Source organism: Diorhabda sublineata, chromosome 8 (genome assembly GCF_026230105.1).
Source record: "Diorhabda sublineata isolate icDioSubl1.1 chromosome 8, icDioSubl1.1, whole genome shotgun sequence".
NCBI lineage: Eukaryota > Metazoa > Arthropoda > Insecta > Coleoptera > Chrysomelidae > Diorhabda > Diorhabda sublineata.
In genome coordinates this window covers 2210229-2230491 of record NC_079481.1, presented here as the reverse complement: position 1 = coordinate 2230491, position 20263 = coordinate 2210229, and the positions used below count along the sequence as shown (strand labels likewise).

General features: G+C 33.5%; 3 protein-coding genes and 1 long non-coding RNA gene across 5 annotated transcripts in view; 3 read left to right on the top strand and 1 right to left on the bottom strand.

The window, feature by feature from the left end:
* LOC130447555 (acyl-CoA Delta-9 desaturase-like) overlaps positions 1-4748 on the top strand; it is a 28863-nt gene extending 24115 nt beyond the window's left edge. Inside the window, exon 5 of the mRNA XM_056784430.1 lies at positions 1661-4748. Within this exon, the coding sequence (XP_056640408.1) occupies positions 1661-1979 (319 nt within the window). The 3' untranslated portion in view covers positions 1980-4748. The remainder of the gene's footprint in view (positions 1-1660) is intronic.
* A 2835-nt stretch (positions 4749-7583) lies between these two features.
* On the top strand, positions 7584-11851 carry LOC130447554 (uncharacterized). The gene is made up of 3 exons (XR_008910263.1): positions 7584-7602; positions 9639-9849; positions 11815-11851. It is a non-coding gene; the product is annotated as an uncharacterized LOC130447554 (long non-coding RNA).
* Positions 11852-12075: 224 nt separating this feature from the next.
* On the bottom strand, positions 12076-15304 carry LOC130447553 (uncharacterized). Of its 2 annotated transcripts, XM_056784429.1 has the most exons (4): positions 14682-15304; positions 13663-13930; positions 13054-13501; positions 12076-12410 (listed from the first exon to the last, which is right to left on the bottom strand). In XM_056784429.1, the coding sequence occupies exons 2-3, from the start codon at positions 13927-13929 to the stop codon at positions 13058-13060; spliced, it is 711 nt and encodes a 236-aa protein (XP_056640407.1). In that variant the 5' UTR covers position 13930; positions 14682-15304; the 3' UTR covers positions 12076-12410; positions 13054-13057. The 2 variants fall into 2 exon arrangements, with proteins under 2 accessions (XP_056640407.1, XP_056640406.1); XM_056784428.1 differs by having other exon boundaries at positions 12273-13501; positions 14682-14879.
* A 543-nt stretch (positions 15305-15847) lies between these two features.
* Positions 15848-19939, top strand: LOC130447552 (gastrula zinc finger protein XlCGF57.1-like). Its single transcript, XM_056784427.1, has 3 exons — positions 15848-16029; positions 16469-16942; positions 18026-19939. Exons 2-3 carry the CDS (start codon positions 16549-16551, stop codon positions 19492-19494), a joined length of 1863 nt encoding a protein of 620 aa, XP_056640405.1. The 5' UTR covers positions 15848-16029; positions 16469-16548; the 3' UTR covers positions 19495-19939.
* Positions 19940-20263: the final 324 nt, after the last annotated feature.

Sequence of the window (20263 nt, the reverse complement as noted above, 5' to 3'; positions counted from 1 at the left end):
TTTAATTCCTATTGTTATGGGAATGTCATTTGTGGGTTGTGCTGTTCTTTGACTACTTGTATCACTTTTTTATTGTTCTAATATCCTTGTTAGAAGTTTCATTTTGGTGCTAAGATCGGTAACTATTTGGGTCTATTCTTTTTCCTTTCTTATAAATTGTGATGGTGATGATGGTTTTCCACTCCACTGACCCCGAAGACATTGACAAGTTAAATAATGCTGTCAGCTCCTTTATGGCTATTTTAAACACTTAAAACCCGGGCAATTTGAGATCCATGACGCTCGGTTGCCATGACAAGTGACAGATGACAATAAGAAACCGGCTGCGTTGTTTGAATCGTATTCGTATGATATGATCCTTTCTATCATGGTAAACCGATGGATGAATGTGGGTTTTTTCATTAGTCTATGGTTTTTTGAACATCAAAAATTATTTGTTTTCCTTAAATGGCCGTCTACAAGTAATTTGCTTGAGCAGAATCTATTATACAACCAAATAATTATCATTAATGATGTTAGACAGATGACAAATGACATAAACAGATGACACATGACGCAATAAAGATGAACGTGTCAAATGACGTTGAAATGTGTTGAATAAGGGTGGCGACACTTTTGAACAACGCAAGTGGTTAAAATTTTCAAAAATGAACTACGAAAATAAATTTTTCAACTACGTTATTGAATTCATCTACAATTGCTACATTTATACCATATCCTTTGGTTTCTACCGCCATTCCGGAAGGGTTTTGATCTGTTATTTATCGTACACAGCTGGATACTTATTCATCGTTTCTCCCAAATGATATACTCCTCAATCTCTCTATTCTTCATACTCAAAATTTTATTTTCATGACAAATGACACGTCGCGTCTGACAAATGACACGTCGCGTCTGACAAATGACACGTCGCGTCTGACAAAAGACACGTCGCGTTTGACAAACGACACGTCGCGTCTGACAAATGACACGTCGCTTCTGACAAATGACACGTCGCGTTTGACAAACGACACGTCGCGTTTGACAAACGACACGTCGCGTCTGACAAACGACACGTCGCGTTTGACAAACGACACGTCGCGTTTGACAAACGACACGTCGCGTTTGACAAATGACACGTCGCGTCTGACAAATGACACGTCGCTTCTGACAAATGACACGTCGCGTTTGACAAACGACACGTCGCGTCTGACAAATGACACGTCGCGTCTGACAAAAGACACGTCGCGCCTGACAAACGACACGTCGCGTTTGACAAACGACACGTCGCGTCTGACAAATGACACGTCGCATCTGACAAATGACACGTCGCTTCTGACAAATGACACGTCGCGTTTGACAAACGACACGTCGCTTCTGACAAATGACACGTCGCGTCTGACAAATGACACGTCGCTTCTGACAAATGACACGTCGCGTCTGACAAATGACACGTCGCGTTTGACAAATGACACGTCGCGTCTGACAAACGACACGTCGCGTCTGACAAATGACACGTCGCGTCTGACAAATGACACATCGCGTCTGACAAACGACACGTCGCGTCTGACAAATGACACGTCTCGTCTGACAAATCACGTAATAAGAAAGAAATAACAATATTATCCATTGCTTTTCGGGTTGTGTACATTGTTGTGACATTATGGCTTTTTCTTTCCAGATTTATCACTTCAACAGAACACGCTACGGTTTCCGTTCTCGCTTTGGGCGAAGGATGGCACAACTACCATCACACGTTCCCCTGGGACTACAAGGCATCCGAACTGGGAAAGTACTGTTCAAATTTTTCTGTCGCGTTTATTGATTTCTTCGCCAAAATCGGTTGGGCGTACGATTTGAGAACCGTATCTCCGGAAATGATCAAGAAAAGAGTTTTACGTACAGGTGACGGTTCTCACGAAATTTGGGGATGGGGAGACAAAGACCAAAGCAAAGAGGATTACGAAGACGCCACAATAATGTACAGGAAACAACAATAGAAGATTAAAATAATTTTTAGGGGACGTGGATTGTACTTTCGACCAACTATTTCATAATAATCCAAAAGAAAAAAATCAATTAAATATTGTCTGCAATGAAATTTTCGTATTTGGTACAAATTAACAAACTGGTTCGAGGAAAATTGGATTTAATTGATGTTTGATAACTAGAAAATATAAATATTTATTTTTAGGGTTAGAATTACTAACTGTGAATGTGTGAAACACAAATTATATCAAATTTCAATTTATTTTCAACAAATTCAAAATAGTTTGTTTCGAAAATAATGCAATTATCATATTGTCAAACATATATGAATAGTTTGCGTGTTGTACACTATATTTTTCCGACGACCTGTACGAGATACTTGAAGCGAAATGCACAACATTCTATCCTAGTCGTATTTCGAACAGATCGTCATAAAGTAAATTTTTAACTAATGTCATATGTATTATAAACATTAAATAATTTTTGTATAGAGACTGTTTTCCAGAATATTGATTTGAATCTCTGAATAAATCAAATTTCGTTAAGAACAAAAATTGCCAATGCCAATTATTTAACAGATATTTTATAGTTGTGGTAACAGTTTTCCTCAGATATCTATTAAAGTATTGTCTAGAGTAGTCCAAATATATCGGGGCCGGTTCTAGCCATTGGGGGGTCTTTGACAAGCTCCTGGGACGCACCCCTCTTCTTAGCATTACTCAAAAGTTGCAAAAAGTACAAAAAACTCTTTCGAGTTGAAGCCCTCAGGGTCCGAGTGGCCCCTGATTAAGATCAGTCACTTCTCATACATTTCATCGTCCTCGTTGAAAAAGACATACAATCACAGATACGTCTTCGTATCTGTTGAAAACTAAAACGCCAATTTCACATTGAAATTTCCGGAAAATCTCCTGCAGCATCTCAAGAAAACGATAATGAAGGTCAAAGTTTCGAAACCGCGCGCCAAAAACAATATTTCTGTCTTTCCGTTGGTCACGTGTTGTAGACGTCACACGGTAGTTAAATGATTTTATATAACCACAACAAAATGGCGGGGATGAAGTTAAAATGGAATTCTGGGATAGTTATTACGGTGGAATAATATTTGTCTGGCATTTTTATTACTTTCTACTCATTTGGTTACGTCAATTGTTTATTAATTTTATCTCAAAGTTGAAGAGGTGTTGGAAATATTCTCTCTTAACTTTTTCGTTATCAGATTTCGTTGAAAAATTTCATTTTTTCATTCAACTCCTCATGGAACCTGTATTTTAATGGGCTATTCATAATTTAATGACTTATTGATATGAATCATGAAAAAATCAATCACTACATTTGTTATTGTAATGAAAAATTCCGTTAAATATATTGTAAATTACATTAGCTATAAATTTTTCAAACTTATAAACAATTCGCTATAAATTTCCAATTAATATTTTTCAAGAATAAACTTGTTTGTTTCACTAGTGTATTCTGTAGAAATATTCGTCTTTTGTTTTCTATTCATCATCTAAATATCTTCTTATTATCAAATTCAGCCAATTTTTCTTGCAATTTGTTTTTATTATTTGCATTAATTTACCCCAAATTTTCTGTCGGAACTATTCACTTATTTATTTATCACCCTTTTCAATTCTCTTCACTTTTTTAATATCTTTGGATCCCATATCCTATTTTCATCAATAATTTACAATTCATATATATAAATCCCAAAAGTTCTAGAATAATGAAGAAACGAAACAAATGTTATTCAAAAGAAACAATGTAAATAAACCGCTTGCTATATAAACAGACATAAAAACGAAGATCAAACGAATTCCGGGTATTTCTCAAAAGCGACGCCTTCGCCGAATTTTAGATTTCCATTATATCCGAGCAGGGCCGACTCCAAAGCGTTTTTGTCATAAATATTATCAAATCTGGAGACAAAAATTATTCTTGAAGTGAATTTAATTTTGAATTAATAATTTTTTTGAACCCAGTTGGCCAAGTTTAGAGTATATAGTGTTGCCCAAAAATCCTGCACGTCAAAATTGATATTTTTTTATACAAAAAATTCTTTTTATTAGAAAAAAATTATTTATTTTAATATGTGTCCGGATTTTTCAATTCAAGTCTCAAATTAATTTTTTCAATAAAACTTTTTTGTACCATCTATTATTTTACTATAAACAGTATACGTTTAGAAATAGATTTTGCAGGGGTGGATTGTTGTATATTCCGTTACTATTTTTTGAGATCTAATCCGGTTCTCTAAATCTCCAGCTGTACACGTCTCGTATATTAGATATATGTTATTTTGTTCACTCTCTTTATTTCTATTGCCAAACGTGATTTGATTTCAAGACACTTGTCTCGTATATCCTTTTATATTGAATTTACTCCACCTACTTCAATTTTTTTCGCTTTATTTTCTCGTTCTACCTGATAATTCTCATGATCATTATACTTTTGGTATTTTAATTTCGTTTAAACGACTAGATATCGACTATGTGATCTAATTTCACCGATATTTTCTTGTTACCACGATCAGCAAAATATCTGGAGGAAATTTTAGGCTCCATTATGAACTCAATGGAATGTAACTGCTGTTAATGTTAAAAAAATAGCATTATTATTAGTTTTATAGTTAATTTACCAAATGAACTTGTGAATCTTCATTATGAATGTATTCCATAAACGTGATATTCAATTTAATTTAGATTATAGATTCCAATAAGCGTCGATGTTATTTTAATAAATTCTTATTTAAAAAAAAAAACGGTAGTATAATTTCAGTTCGTCTCTAAAAATAATAACGTTGATATTTTGTCGGAAATTATTGGTACTGGAATTATTTCAGTATGTGTCAAACTGAAATTTAACGATAACTTTCGTTCTAGATAATTCATGAAGTTTCCTTTCTCTCGAAACATTTCAATTTATTTCCATCATATATTTTTTTCTCCAATTTGTTATCATCATCCTTCTAATCTTCTCTTTCCTTTATTTTTTCTACTTTGTGGTTTCGATTCTGCAAACTTTCTATTTCGGTTATACTTTTCTTAGGCTTCCTTTATTCTCATTATATTTTTTTCTCCAATTTTTTGTATCATAATCCTTCAACTGTTGACTGAAACATTTTGTGGTTACTATTCTCCATTCTTCCCACTTTCATTCTCACCAATTTGATTTACTCTTCCACTTGATCTTTCCAATCAGATTTTGATTTGACATTCCACTAACAGTTTCAATAATTTCCTTCGCTGGTGTGTCGCTTCTCTTTCTTAAATTCTGTGGTGATCAAACCACATGAATCGTCACAGAAAATTTTTATTGGTTTTTACACCGTTCATAGTTATTCCCATTCATTAGTATTTTCTATATTTTGATTTACCTTTGCACTTGTTGTTTCCATTCTGTTATCGTTCTCAATGCCAGCTGCATTTTTCCTTGTTGTCTTAATAGATTTTTGGTATGCATTAATTATTATTCTCCATTCTGTCCGGTTATCCATTCGTCTTCTTTGCTTTTGGTTAATTATAGTTGTGGTTTCCATTCTGTAATATCTCTCACTACTATGCTGCTTTCCTTTTTGATTATGTGTTCATACTATCTGATTATTCGTATCAAGGTATATTTTTCCTTGTTGTCTTGCAGATATTTTGTTATGCTTTGGTGTCCATGTTTCCATTCCGTAGTTTTCCTCACTACAAAATCGACAGTTCTAGTTTTGGTCAATCCCTTTCTATATATTTCTTCATATCATTTTTAACTTTGTTTCTTATATCGTTTCCTTTTTCCTATTAGAGTCTTCCATATGTTTTGGACTTTCCACTTGTAGTCTCAATTCTGTTATTTTGATCAGTGTTGTGTCATTTCTTTTCCTATCTATGGAAGCTTATCCTTTGGGACTTGAAATGTCCTTATAATGTTTTTTTATTCAATAATTGATCATAAATTTTTTTATTTGGGCCACACATCATTCGCATCATTTTTCTTTGGGAAAATTGAGTCACTATAAATGTAAAATTGTCTCTAATATTACTAAGGATCTTGGACAAACATTTTATAATGGTTTTCATCTACCGTTTTAATGGTAAGAATTTAGAATTAATAACAGATGTTACGTAATATATCGATAATTCAAAATATTACATTTTACTAAAAAATTTTGTATATTTGAATATTGCGTATATTTATTTGTTTAATTTTTACGTGCCCGAATTCTTTCGGCACCTTTTGAGACCTTTCATTATGATAAAAATTTTGTTTTTAGATTTCCGATGGTGTAGTTTATGCCATGAGTTTAATTACACCATCATTAATCGCGAAATTAGTATTGTATAAGATGTTAATTAACTGAATTTGTATTTTACTAAAATATAATTATGTTAAAATCGTTTTAATGTTATTTAAACTGCTTATCTATCCTATCTGATAAAACTTGCTGCATCCACTGGATTGCGACCAACAAAGTTTTGACCAGAATAAAAAGAAGCAATCTGGAACCAAATCATTACCAAGAAGTTTGTGAATATTTAGGGTATGGACCAGATTTTTATCTCAAAGACAATACAGAGCTACAATCAAGCCCAAAATCTAGAACTACACCTACTGTTTATAGATTTTAAACAATCTTAAGTTATATGAGGCTTCAAAGTTTTTAGGTGTCACCAAAAAACTTGTAAGAATGGTGAAACTGTCTTTGAAGAGAACTGAGATCAAAGTAATGAAGGAAAGTTATCAGAAAAAGGGTGTTGAAGCAACTTTACTTTCCAACCTTCCATGCAAATACAGATATAAAGTTTAAACTATCACAGAAAGCTTAAAATTTTAGCACACGTAGACGATATAATGGTACTTTATTATTTTCAATGTATTATTGATTTAATACTTAAGAAAACGTGTCTTATTTTTAAAGAAATTGTATAATGTGCTGCCTACATTTAGGGGCATCACTCTTCCAATCCTAAAAGTATTTCGTTAATGCTAAACGTTTTTATACTTTTTAATTGACTAAATTTGTATAAATAGACCAAAAAAATTCTTACGTAAATAAAAATTTGTAATTTAATTGAATAAAGAAGTTTTCTTCTCAAAAAGCACTTGTATGTTGTGAGATCTAATTACCTGCATGTTATTGTTAAATGTCATTTACAAGGAATGTTGACAATGCGATTTTTGACGTTTACAGACATGGGCGTAGAAAAAGATATTTAATCTTTTATATTATAAATAATAAACTTTATTTAGGACTTTGGGGAAATAAATTTTTGAGAGTTGAGAACACTGATAAAGATCATTTGACATTATGACATTTTTGAAAACGTTCAAAACATTATTTTTTTTATTATTTTAGTTTGTTATAAATACATTTCTTTATATTCTTTTATTTTTTTGTATATGTAAAATTCATTATAATGAATGATAAACAAAAAACGGAAATGGTTCAAGACAGTAGCGTAACTGTATGCCAAGTATCTTATAGTAAACCGTGTTTCAAAACAGATCCTAATAAAGAAGTATCGATTAGCGTTATGGAGAGCTTTCAATATGTCCATCAAAGGCTACACGTGAATTGGGAAAACGAGATATCCAATAAAATCTTAGCAAAATCTTTACCAAAATATAGATCTGTATCGTCTGCTATAGGTAGGTTCAAATTTTCATTTTATTTTCCATTTTGCGAAATGCGAAAGGTGTTCGATGAATCGATATTTATCTCTGGATGAAGGCAGTAAAACAACCATGATTCGTCGTCTGTCACGATCTTAGACACGTCTTCTGAAGCACCGCGATTGAATTTTTTCAGTATTTCTTCAAACCAATCGACACGAGCTTTTTCCTTGGGCGATTGTCAAATTATGCGGTGTCCAATGTCCAAGTATGTCTCAATCTCACGGTATGTCACATGATAATCTTCGGTATTTCTTGCCACTCGCTGCAGAAGTGCCGACGAGACGCCATTAACTTTGCGAACGATATTTTCTTTCAGTTCACATATTGTCGCCGGGCTTGTTTCCTACACTTCACTTTTGAGATACCCCCACAGAAAAAAGTCCACTGGGGTGAGATCCGGGGACCTGGGTGGCCAAGGGATGTCACCGAAACGGCTCATCAATTTGCTAGGGAAGAAATCACGAAGCAGCGCCGTGATCTGTCTAGCAGTGTGTGGCGTGGCGCCATCTTGTCGAAAGCTTGTTTGTGAAGTGAAAGCAGGATGTTTTCTAAATATTGGAAGCCTATAAGCAACGCCGTCAACGGAAATAACTTGACGATTTTCACAAAAAATAGAGTCCAATTATTTCTCTACTTGACAACGCACACCAAACCGTCACTTTGGGATTGTCAAGTGGCTGTTGACGTTTTAAGCGGGGGTTTTGTTGTTGTTTACGCTTCCATCACACCAAAAGTTAATGTTCTATGGGCGAAATCGTTCCAAGATTGTCTCCCAGAAATTTTTACGCTTATTGTGATCATTAGGCTTGAGCTCTTGCACAATTGGCAGCCGCTCTCTTGCGGACGGACTGACGCGGATTATCACGCAAACTTGCCGCGGATTATCACTCAAATTTGCCGCGTTTTCATTCGTTCTTGACGTCCCGCTTGGTCATTTTCACAGGGGTTTTGTCTTTTAGGAGACCAATAACGACAATTTGTTGTTGTTTACGCTTCCATCACTCCAAAAGTTAGTATTCTGTGGGCGAAATCGTTCCAAGATTGTCTCACAGAAATTTTTACGCTCATTGTAATCATTAGGATTGAGCTCTTGACCAATTGGCAGCCGCTCTCTTGCGAACGGACTGACGCGGATTATCACGCAAACTTGCCGCGGATTATCACTCAAATTTGCCGCGTTTTCATTCGTTCTTGACGTCCCGCTTGGTCATTTTCACAGGGGTTTTGTCTTTTAGGAGACCAATAACGACAATTTGTTGTTGTTTACGCTTCCATCACTCCAAAAGTTAGTATTCTATGGGCGAAATCGTTCCAAGATTGTCTCACAGAAATTTTTACGCTCATTGTAATCATTAGGATTGAGCTCTTGACCAATTGGCAGCCGCTCTCTTGCGAACGGACTGACGCGGATTATCACGCAAACTTGCCGCGGATTATCACCCAAATTTGCCGCGTTTTCATTCGTTCTTGACGTCCCGCTTGGTCATTTTCACAGGGGTTTTGTCTTTTAGGAGACCAATAACGACAATTTGTTGTTGTTTACGCTTCCATCACTCCAAAAGTTAGTATTCTATGGGCGAAATCGTTCCAAGATTGTCTCACAGAAATTTTTACGCTTATTGTGATCAGTAGGCTTAAGCTCTTGCCCAATTGACAGCCGGTCTCTTGCGAACGGAGTGACGCGGATTATCACGCAAATTTGCCGCGTTAGGTTAGGTTATTTTTTGCTGAATTTGTTGTTCGGAACCTCGCACCCATGATCGAATCACTTGGAGCGTCACAAAATCTTTGACGAGCAATTACACACGAATCATTGGCTTTGCAATTGGCAAACGTACGTTGTTCATCCGACCACTGCGACTAAATAATCCGCACGATGCTAATGCTGCCCATTACCCGTCCCTATGCTCCATGGGTACGGAGAAATTCGAAATTCTGCCCCCGGACACTCGTTATGAGCGATGCTTGAGGGCCGCGCGCGCTCAAATATACAGCGTTGTATTTTGTAGGTTCGCTAGTGGAAAGACCTTTGCAATATCATATAACTGGTAGTACTTATCAGGGAACACACGATTTGTTGGGTTTTTCGGGAATTGGCATTTACAAATTTCCCCATGGTGTTATTTATGAAGGGGAATTCCACGATGGCGAGTTTCACGGTTCCGGGACGCTGATATACCCAAATGGACAACAAGTAGAAGGCAATTGGCGCAAAGGAAAGTGAGTGAAGGAAAATATTTTTATTTGCGTCAATGAAACCAGGTGCGTTATGTAATACATAATGAAAAGTTTTGCTATTCGAGGTTATGTTTCGACATATTCTCCAATAATCCTTTTTTAGATCTGACACTACAATTATAATCTTGTAAGCATAATGAACACACTGTTTATTCCACCACTACTCCAACACTCACAATTACCCTATCCGACGACTCGATTTACCTTTTTTATACCAAATTTTCCCGCGAAAATTAATTCCAGCGGGAAAAACTCCTTGGCGGGAATCTTCACATTCATTCCTTGACTACTAATTCTTTGCCGCAAAACGCTTTTGGAGCACATGGGTGACTGATTCCTTACGATCACATCCCATCCTGCATTTTCTCTCGTGTAACGTATTCGACGGGATGCCCTTGGTAGGAAAGAGATTGCCGCCAAGTTGCACGGCTCTTTTATAATCGGACCCCGACCAGTAGGGCGTAGGGTTGTTGACGCAGCTTCCACTTTCAATGGAGCAGTCACCTTGATGGAGACCATTTCCGGAATATCCGCCTTCCATCTTCTCGGTCATCTGCGGCGCAATGAGGATACTGCTGCCATCGCATCAGGGGAAGAACAGCTGCCGTTGTTGGCGAAGCACTTGTTGAGATAAGCGGTTTATCCTCAGGCCACCTCAGCATCAGCGCAAGATCGGTTCAAACCCAGAATTTTTCTATCGGATACTCTGATGATCGGTATCAGCGGCTTTCGAAGTCTTCTATGGCGCTTTGATATTGATCTTGTAGTAGAGGCAAACAAAAAGGACTTAATGATGTTTATTTTCTGTGCTGGAAGAAGTCCTGCTTGGTTAATTCTCTCGAGCTGGACTTTGAGATCGGAAATGGCGAACTGAGTCTGCCCCATGACTCCATAAGGCCTGATCCTGACTTTCTGTCGCGAAGAGAGACCACTGGTTTAACGTCTTTTTTACCATAACTGAACTAACTTAATCTTCGTATTATTCGAGTTTTTCCGTATCCGAAGTAATCCCGGTCCCAATTACCTCGGGAATATACCGTAGAATAAATTATTCTGAGAATTCAAAAATTCTGATGACGTACTATTGAAGGTCATGTGATCTCAAGACCCAATCAGATTCCACTCGCGGAATGTTGTAGCATGAGATTGAGGCGCCTGACCTCGTAAGTCGGCCCATAATAAATTTCGGTACCTCGGACCGATAAAAATTAACATAATCTAATGTTATGGTTAAAACGGTCCTTTACTGATGAAACTGAACGATTTGTTAGGCTTAAAACTTGGTTTTACAAATATAAAGATGGTTTGCAACATACCCACCCTTGGAATTATCTCGCTCCGCCCGATAGAGCGTATAAGATTGAATTGAAAGAGGGTTTCAAAGCTCCAGGCGCGGAACATCTAACTGGTAGAAAATTTGACGAAAAATATCCTCCAGGTAGTTACGACGTCGGTGAGGAAGGATATTACGATCATGATATGAGAGTTATATTTTCGAAAGATGGTAAGATGCGAAGAATTGTCGACGCGGACGAGGTAACGTTACCTAAGTTTTTTTCATTCTAAAATCTAGTGTTTGTAGTTCTTCAATTTCCTAATGACAGGAATCTTTACTATATTTTATTTCTCCATCTTTTATCGTTAAAAAACCGTCCGGGAAAACGAACTCTCGAAGGTTTTTTTTCGACCTCCGATTGCACAGGTGCGCCCAGTTTTTTTATTCCTTTTGGCAGGTGAAAGACGACAATTTCTGGTGATGGGACAGAACCGAGTAGAGCACGAATTTTTCTATCGAAAAAGGCACTTGAATTCCTCGCTAGCTTCAACGAAATTTATTAGAAAATTTAGGAAAACGATTGTGGGTCGATACGTTTTCGATTAGGGACCTTATGATAATAATAAGTTACTGATAATACCATGTTAAACACTCTTTTATATCATTTATAGATCTGTTTTATTCAAAATAACTTTAGAAGAGAAAGTGACAGACCGGTAGGATATCATCCGGAATATTATGAATATTGGACGGCTGGAAGAAGAAACGACATCAAATATATAGATCAAATGTTTCATTCGTCAAAATTTGACCTACATAGTTGATATACTGCTACACTAAATAAATGTCTAACTGACTTAAGTCCGACAATTACTTATTACATTATGAATAAATTACTTGAAAATATTATTTTCGTGAATAAACGGCAAATGTAACACATAAATATCCTTTTATTTATCTTCATTTTCAATTTGACGCTATGTATATCGAGATTGTCATAGCTGCAAGCCGTCTGACAACGTTGTCTGTACAAGGGCGGTTAGCTGACCCGAAAAGTTGTTTTGTTACATTAATTATATCTGGGAAATGTTAACAAAGTAAACTTTATGAAAGTAATGAAAATTCTTGGTAGCTATCTGTATTGTTTTATTGGATTTGTTCGATTGATCTTTGTGCTCTCATATCTTGCTTGACTCCAGATTTCATTGTTCGACGATTCAAATTAGTCCATTTGCGTCTTGTTGGCATCGCTGATTGTATATATAACCTATAAATAAATAAAATTAAAATACTATTTGTGAAAAACAGTTTTTCGTTTGCTTATTATTTGACTCAACTTTCGCAATAATAAAACCCGTACTTTTATCAAGCACATATACATTTCAGATTTAATTTAAAACTAATTGCAAAAAATGTTAAGTACAATATGTACGGGTACGATAATGGCCATGAGAGTAAAAACTGGTATGTTACAATATTAATATTGGAAGCAGGATAGAGCACGTTTGAATAGTGTCTTACTCGTTCACATTCATTTAAATAATGTATTTACAGTATAACAGGGAACTGTAATAAGGATTTAACTCATTTGTGCATGGGAACAATAAATGCGTTAAAGGTATCAATTGGAATGGAGATTGGTAGGAGGATTTATTCAGTTTTATATTGTTCGTCCCATCAAATCCCACAATAAAAATTTCGTTTCAAAATTTACAATAATTTTAGCAATTTAAAATATTTATTTCTTGTAACCAACATAAATTTGCGAAAGAAACATTCGGGTATCTATTTGCTTTATTATTCTTGTTGTTGTACAATATTGTCATCTTCAACTTCATGCTGAATACGAATTGTTCCATAATCCATCAGTTTCAGTTATGTTCTGGTACATTTCAAAGTAATTTACGCACCTATTCATGTAGGCTTGGAATTTTTCACAGAAACAAAATCAGATTTTCCATCTGGATAATCAATAGCTTTTCTTTTGGAGTTTATACATGGAATTGAATGATCTTTGGCTCCATTTTCGTGTTCCACTTGAATAATTTCTATAGTTATATCATTTTCTTGTCTCTTTTGAACAAGTTCGTCTATTAATCCAATTTCCTGTTTCACAAGTTTGTCCACTGCATTATTTTCTTGTTTTGTCAAAACTAGTTCATCATTTTCTTGTTTAATTGAAGCTAACTCAAACATTTCTTCCTTTACTGAAACAAATTCAGTAGTATCGTTACTGTTTTGATCGTTGTCTTGTAGATTTTTCCATGTTTCATCCAAATGGTGTTCTTCGATATCAAGTTTTAGCTCTTCAGTAAAAACATTGTTGGGTTCTTGTTCAGTGTCATCAAGATGCAATATCTAAAATGTAAAGAAGTTTATATTACTTTTTAGCAAATATAACATAATTAAAATAGTTTTAGTGTTTTAGCTTAATTTTGAGTACAGATATTTCAAAAGTTTAATTAATAGCAATTTAAAACCCAAAAAATGATTTAACAGATCAAATTTGTTTTGCTTACCATATCGTCTTGAGAGCTATCTAATTTTTTCTTTTTTCTACCGTAAACACGTGATTGCACTGTTCCAGTCACCTTCTTTTCGTTCATAATGCGAAAAACTGTCGCTACTGACACCCCCGTCAGAAATGAGCATCGATACACAGCTTCTATTGTAGGAAGTGTACATTTTAAACCTTTGTACACCCTATACACCATTTGTTTCTCTTCTTTTGACAGAAATTTCCGGCTACTTGGTTTCGTGTTGCTTGAACCTGTTACTTCATCCATCCTAATTTAATAATAAAAGCAATTAATGACATATCCGCACTCTAACTAGTTTATGGTAACTGATAACTGCCATAAAGTTAGAATTTGTAGTCAACTATAAAAATCTTGGAAGCACATTGATTTTCACAAGAAAAACAAATTGTAAAATTGTATCAGAACATTTGGTGATTATTTCCCTATCTGAGAACTTAGAAACTCATAACATACTCAACTGGAATTTCCCCAAAAATACTATTAATAATAATCTTTTTCCTTTAATGTTGCATCACGATTTTTTTGCTCAGGTTTTATAGCTGTCACAGGTAAAGCCGTATTTAGTGAAGGTAGAGCATAAATTTTCAACTTCCACTTATTCTTTGGTAATCGCAACATTTTTTCTTTGGCACAAAAATCATCATCCGCAAAATGTGTGACAACACTATTTGCACCCGCAAATATCGTATATACTTAGAAGTAGAAAAACTAAAGTATCTTATATTAAATTAATAGTTTTTGCTTTATTTGTTATTGTTATTGCTACAACCAACCGTTGCTCATTAAACCATACCTAGTTCATTACATTTTAATTAACAATTTCATACACGATTTTTCAAATCCTAAACGAACAAAAATGAAAGAAAGCATTCACCTTTATAATTTGTAACGAACTAAACAGAGTTTATGTCACGCTTTGAAAAGTATGATACAATGCGAGTAATAGTACATATATGGTTTGGGTTAATATATACATTGAGTTTACAAATAAAACTTACCTAGAGACAGCTAATTGTACTAGATAACGCTGACTAAAAAATTATTAGACAATACCACACTTAATTCCAATTCAATCAAATGATTGTAGAAAATATAAAACATATACAAGACTACTTCGTGTAACCAAAGATTATACATTTTATATTTAAATCTAAGCAAATTATGACAAGTGACACAATTTTGACAGATGAAAGCATAATGCCAATCATTGAGTTATAGACAAAATGGAGGTCTGGGTCAAACACAATTAAAAATTTACATTTTTTTGTCAACTTGATTATACCCTAAAATACAATAAATTCAAAATTTCTTTATATCGGCTATAGCTGGAACATAGATAATTTACAAATTCTCTCATAGTGGGGCGGCGAAAAAAAAAAATATTTCCTAGATATATATTTCAAACAATGTAAATCAATTGATAATAAATTAGGACTATATCTTCGTAGAAATTTAAGATAAATGAATTATCGGGATAGTTACGGACTAAAATCGTGAATATTGTAAACTGGACAAATTCTCTATCTCAAATAAATATAGAAGACAAGGAGAATTTTATTGCAGCCATAATACAAAAATGTTCAAAATGTAAATACAATTACTCACAAGACATTCCATTCACGTTTACATTGCTTACAAATAGTAAAATTAACTACACTAATTTGAATCAGCTGACAAGAAATCTACACGATTGCCAACCTACATTCAAATCACTTTGTGGATTTCAAACCATATATTCATTCCAATAAGAAATCTAGGACAAAGTTGAGACTGAGATTTTGAAATAAACATGTGCATATTCTATAATTTCATGTGACAAGTCGAATTTCATTTTTCTGTTTGAAGGAAATCCTTTTTATTTCATCAATTGTCAAAGTACTTTAGTGGAAACACCAAATGATTTTGATCACTTTCCGAACATGACGTTCAATTTGAAAACTCAAATTTAAACAACTGAAAAAATCTCTCATTTTTATTACTTTAGTTTCGTGCGTTAACTGTATAGCTTTTGCGTGTTTATAGACTTTAATAAATTGAGCAATTATCGGCGATTGAGCATCACACAAACATTTCTCGGAAACTAAAATCGGATTTACCCGATTATCATCTAAAAGTTCATTCATTGCATTTTGGAACGCTCCAAATGGATACGCGTATTGCTCATTTTATTTTTGACAGTTGTTGAAACGAACATATTAATTGTGTCAGAAGTGTGCAACAAAAAAACATACCCAACGAAGATATATTCTGTGGTATGTATATGTATTGTTGTCTGTTAAAATTGGGAATTAAAATACTATGAGGTTTTATTGAATATTTAATATTAAAATAAATTAACCAATCTAGGTGAGTAATAACTGTCAATCAAATTAGTATTGTATCCTGAAAACTAATATGAGCAAATTAGATCCTATACTATCTAAACATTCAGATATACTTAATGAAAAATCAAATTAAAAACCACATTCTTTATCAACATGTTTGAAAAATGATGAAATAGATGTTTACTAGGTGATACGTTAGGGCTTCTCAAAACTATAATCTTGAATAAAATAGATTGTGGATTCTAACTCAGACTGAGTTTTACTGAAGTTTAATACAAAAAAGTGTATTTACTTCAATAAACTTATGTTCGTATTAACTAGTAATACCAAAATTATGTAATTAATTTTCAAATTTCATTATTAAAATAGTTTTATATTTGATGTGCAATTCCACATTATTATGCAACATAAGTGGTGTACAATTGATCTCCGAAAATTAATTATTTTTTGTAATTTCTAAGGTTCCAAGATGTTGTTTTTTCTTTTTAAAATAAAGTTATTTATCTGAAAAAATTGGCAATAAATTCCATTTTTCTGTAACATGGATGTAAAACAAGAACCAATTGATATATTTGATGAAAATTACAAACATGAACAAAACAAACAACTCTTTCTTGGTGGAAAAGATGATAATCACATGATTAATTTCACCAAATATGAGCTAGTTTCAATAAAACAAGAAGACTTGGACATTGATAGGGATCAAAAGGAAGATACACAGCTCTCAAGCACAAACCTAGACAATGCAGTAATTCATCAAAAAGCTGAAACAGTAGAGCAATTTTGTCCAAATGAAATTGACAATAATCTCCAAAGTTTTGTTAGAATTAAACAGGAGAAGGATGTTGATCAAGGTACTATCCATTCACAGTGGGCACTTAAATTGGACAACAATCAAAATGGCAAATTGGCCAGAATAAATTGGTTACAAAAAGGTAAGTAAAAACTAATCAGTAAAATTTATTAAATTATAATTAATATCTAATACTAATATAATGAAGTCAAATCCATTTTATATTTTTATTTGTTGATTATTTTTTTTCACAATTACATACACAATCTCATTGTGTTAGATTTCTCAGTCTGTTAGATTTAGATTGTATTGGGAATTCATTTTGGTTTTCCACCCACTCTCTGCACCTATACCTAAAGAAATATTTTGTGCATCACTCTGCATTTCACTGTTTTTTCTAAAAAGAAAAGATCCCTCTCAAAGAGGCTATTTTTATAGGGCTCTTGTTCCAAAGTATTGTGTAGTTGTCCCTTTATTGGCCAAGCTGTCTGCTTCCTCATTACCTGGTACACCTCTGTAGTCACATTAGGGTTACTTTATTCCTGGTACTTGGTTAGTGATTTTAGAGTTTGTTTATATTTCCATACCATGCACTCAACAGTATCTAGGGTCTTTATAGCTCTTGGTTATTGGCGATAATGTAAATGTGCATTCTAGCGAGGTTTATTGCTCGCAACTGTGCTTGTAGAATAGTGAGTGTTTTTCATAACAGTATAGAGAGCCTTCATTTTGATCCAAAAATACCCAGTCCATCACCTTGTGCTAGCTATATACTTAAGAAATACATTTCGAACTTGCTGAAGATCTTCATTAACCCATGATTAGTGGTCATTGTTACCATTTCAAATGGGAAGTCTCTGTTCTTCATGCTCCATAGTAATTTTCGATACTCACATAAAATATGATTCATTTGATAAAGCTGAGAATATAAATATTGATATTTTTATTCACTGATTCAATAAATATTAAAGAAATAAACAAATTTGAATATAAGCATAAAAGTTTAAGTAGGTCTTCCAAAAGTAAACTAAATTAATATTGAAACAGCCAAATTTGCATGTCAATATCTTGAGAAATGTGTAAATGTAAGGAATTTTTCTTCAATATGCTGATGAAGTAAGTTCTATTAATTGTTTTCAAAATTTAAAAATGTTATATTTGAATTAGAGCATAAAATACATGAAAACCTACATATTCTAACTAAATCTAAAATATTTATCCACAGAAACTTTCCAACTAAACCATATGAAGAGCTGGATCCTCTTGGGTGGTATATCAATTTGTAGGCTCTGTGGAAATTTATTCGCTAAGAAATTTCAACTCAATTATCATGTTGCACGACATTTTGTCAAGAAAAGACGTTTTCATACAACTAAGAACAGTATAAAATCAATTGAAACAATGAATCGTCATATTAAACGTGAATTATTTGATTGTAAATCACTGGATATATCAAAAAATATAAAAGACAAACTGTGTAATATAGGTGATAAAAAATTATTTCAATGTGACATTTGTTTAAAAATGTTTAAATGTAAAAGTAAGTTAGTTAGTCACACGCGTATTCACACTGGAGAAAAATTATTATCTTGTAAAATTTGTTCCAAATCGTTCCCGTGCAAACGAATTTTAACTCAACATATGCTTTGTCACACAGGAGATAAGCCGTTCAAATGTGACATTTGTTTAAAATTATTCACAGCTCGAAGTGGTTTGGTTGAACATATGAGTTGTCATACCGAGGAAAAGCCATTCAAATGTGATATTTGCACAAAGTTTTTTGCTAGAAAAAGAGATTTAGTAAGGCACACAAAGAGAATCCATAGTACAGAAAAACCTTTCAAATGTGAAATTTGTTCTAAATTATTCGCAGAATCAAGTGATTTAGTTAAACACAACAAAATTCATGCAAGTGAAAAACCATTCAACTGTGAAACTTGTTGCAAACGGTTTACACTTAAAACTAATTTAGCCAGACACATGCGCAGTCACACTGGCGAAAAACCATTTACTTGTAAACTTTGTTCTAAATTGTTCACTTGCAAACGAAATTTAGTTCATCACATGCGCAGTCACACTGGCGAAAAACCATTTACTTGTGAAATTTGTTCCAAATTGTTCTCAGTTCGAAGCAGCTTAGTTCAACATATGCGTTGTCACACTGGGGAAAAACCATTTAAATGTGATAGTTGCACTAAATTTTTCGCTAGAAGAAGAGATTTAATAAGACACGCAAAGAGAATTCACATTAGAGAAAAAACTTTCAAATGTGACATTTGTTCAAAATCTTTTACAGAATCAAGTTATTTATTCAATCATAAAAAGATTCACACAAATGAAAAATCGTTTGAATGCGAAATTTGTTCCAAACTGTTCACAGTCCAAAGCAGCTTAGTTAAACATATGGGTTGTCACACTGGGGAAAAACCATTTAAATGTGAAACTTGTTTGAAATCTTTCACACTCAAAAGTAACTTGGTTAGACATATCCGCAATCACACTGGTGAAAAACCTTATCACTGTGAAGTTTGTTACAAAAGTTTCTCAGCTAAAAGTAGTTTGGTACAACATATGTTTGTACATACAGGAGAAAAACCATTCAAGTGTGAAATATGCTCTAAATTGTTTTATAGAAAAAGTAACTTACTAAAACACATTTGCACACATAGTTTGAAATGTGAGAAATTGGTTTAAGCATGTACAACAAAAGTTCAGTGACTGGTTTTTTAGAAAAAAATTCTATTGTCCAATTTTAAAGTTTCTCTTTACAACTTGAACAAAGAGCAGGCTCGAAGCTTCACTTGATTATTTTTATTCAGAATGAAAAATGTGATCTTTATGCAAAAAAACTAAATCAGTGTCGTAGCTTTTTCAAGATTACTTCATGTTCAGTAAGAAATGACTCTCAAAAAATATGTGGCAGCACTGCAAATATTTATAAATTATTATAGAAAAAATTTATACCAATTAAAATTTCTATTTTTTTACAGTGTTATTTGTCATTTTGTTGCATTGTAATTTGTATTCACTTTTTATTGAATCTATTTTATAGGTACATTATGATTATATCTAAAATGAATAAACTATTCTCCTGAATTTCATTATTATTACGAGTTAGTTACAATCCCCGATAACTTACCCTAAAACATCTGGATACTGTGTAATAAAAATTTATATTATTTTTTGCGGATAGATTGGTTCTTGAAACCGTATATCTCGATTTAATATTCAAAATTTATACAATTATTTCTGACAAAATACATTGTTTACAAATTAAAGAGGCTTGTCATTTGAATTAACTGACAAGACTTATACACGATGTCCAGCCTACATTCAAGTCACTTTGTAAACTTTACCATCACACAAGCACTTTACGACTTTCTATACCGATAAGCAAGTTTAATGTATTGATAAGTTTTAAGATTCAGAATTAAACGAAAAAACAATAAAATGTTTACTAGGT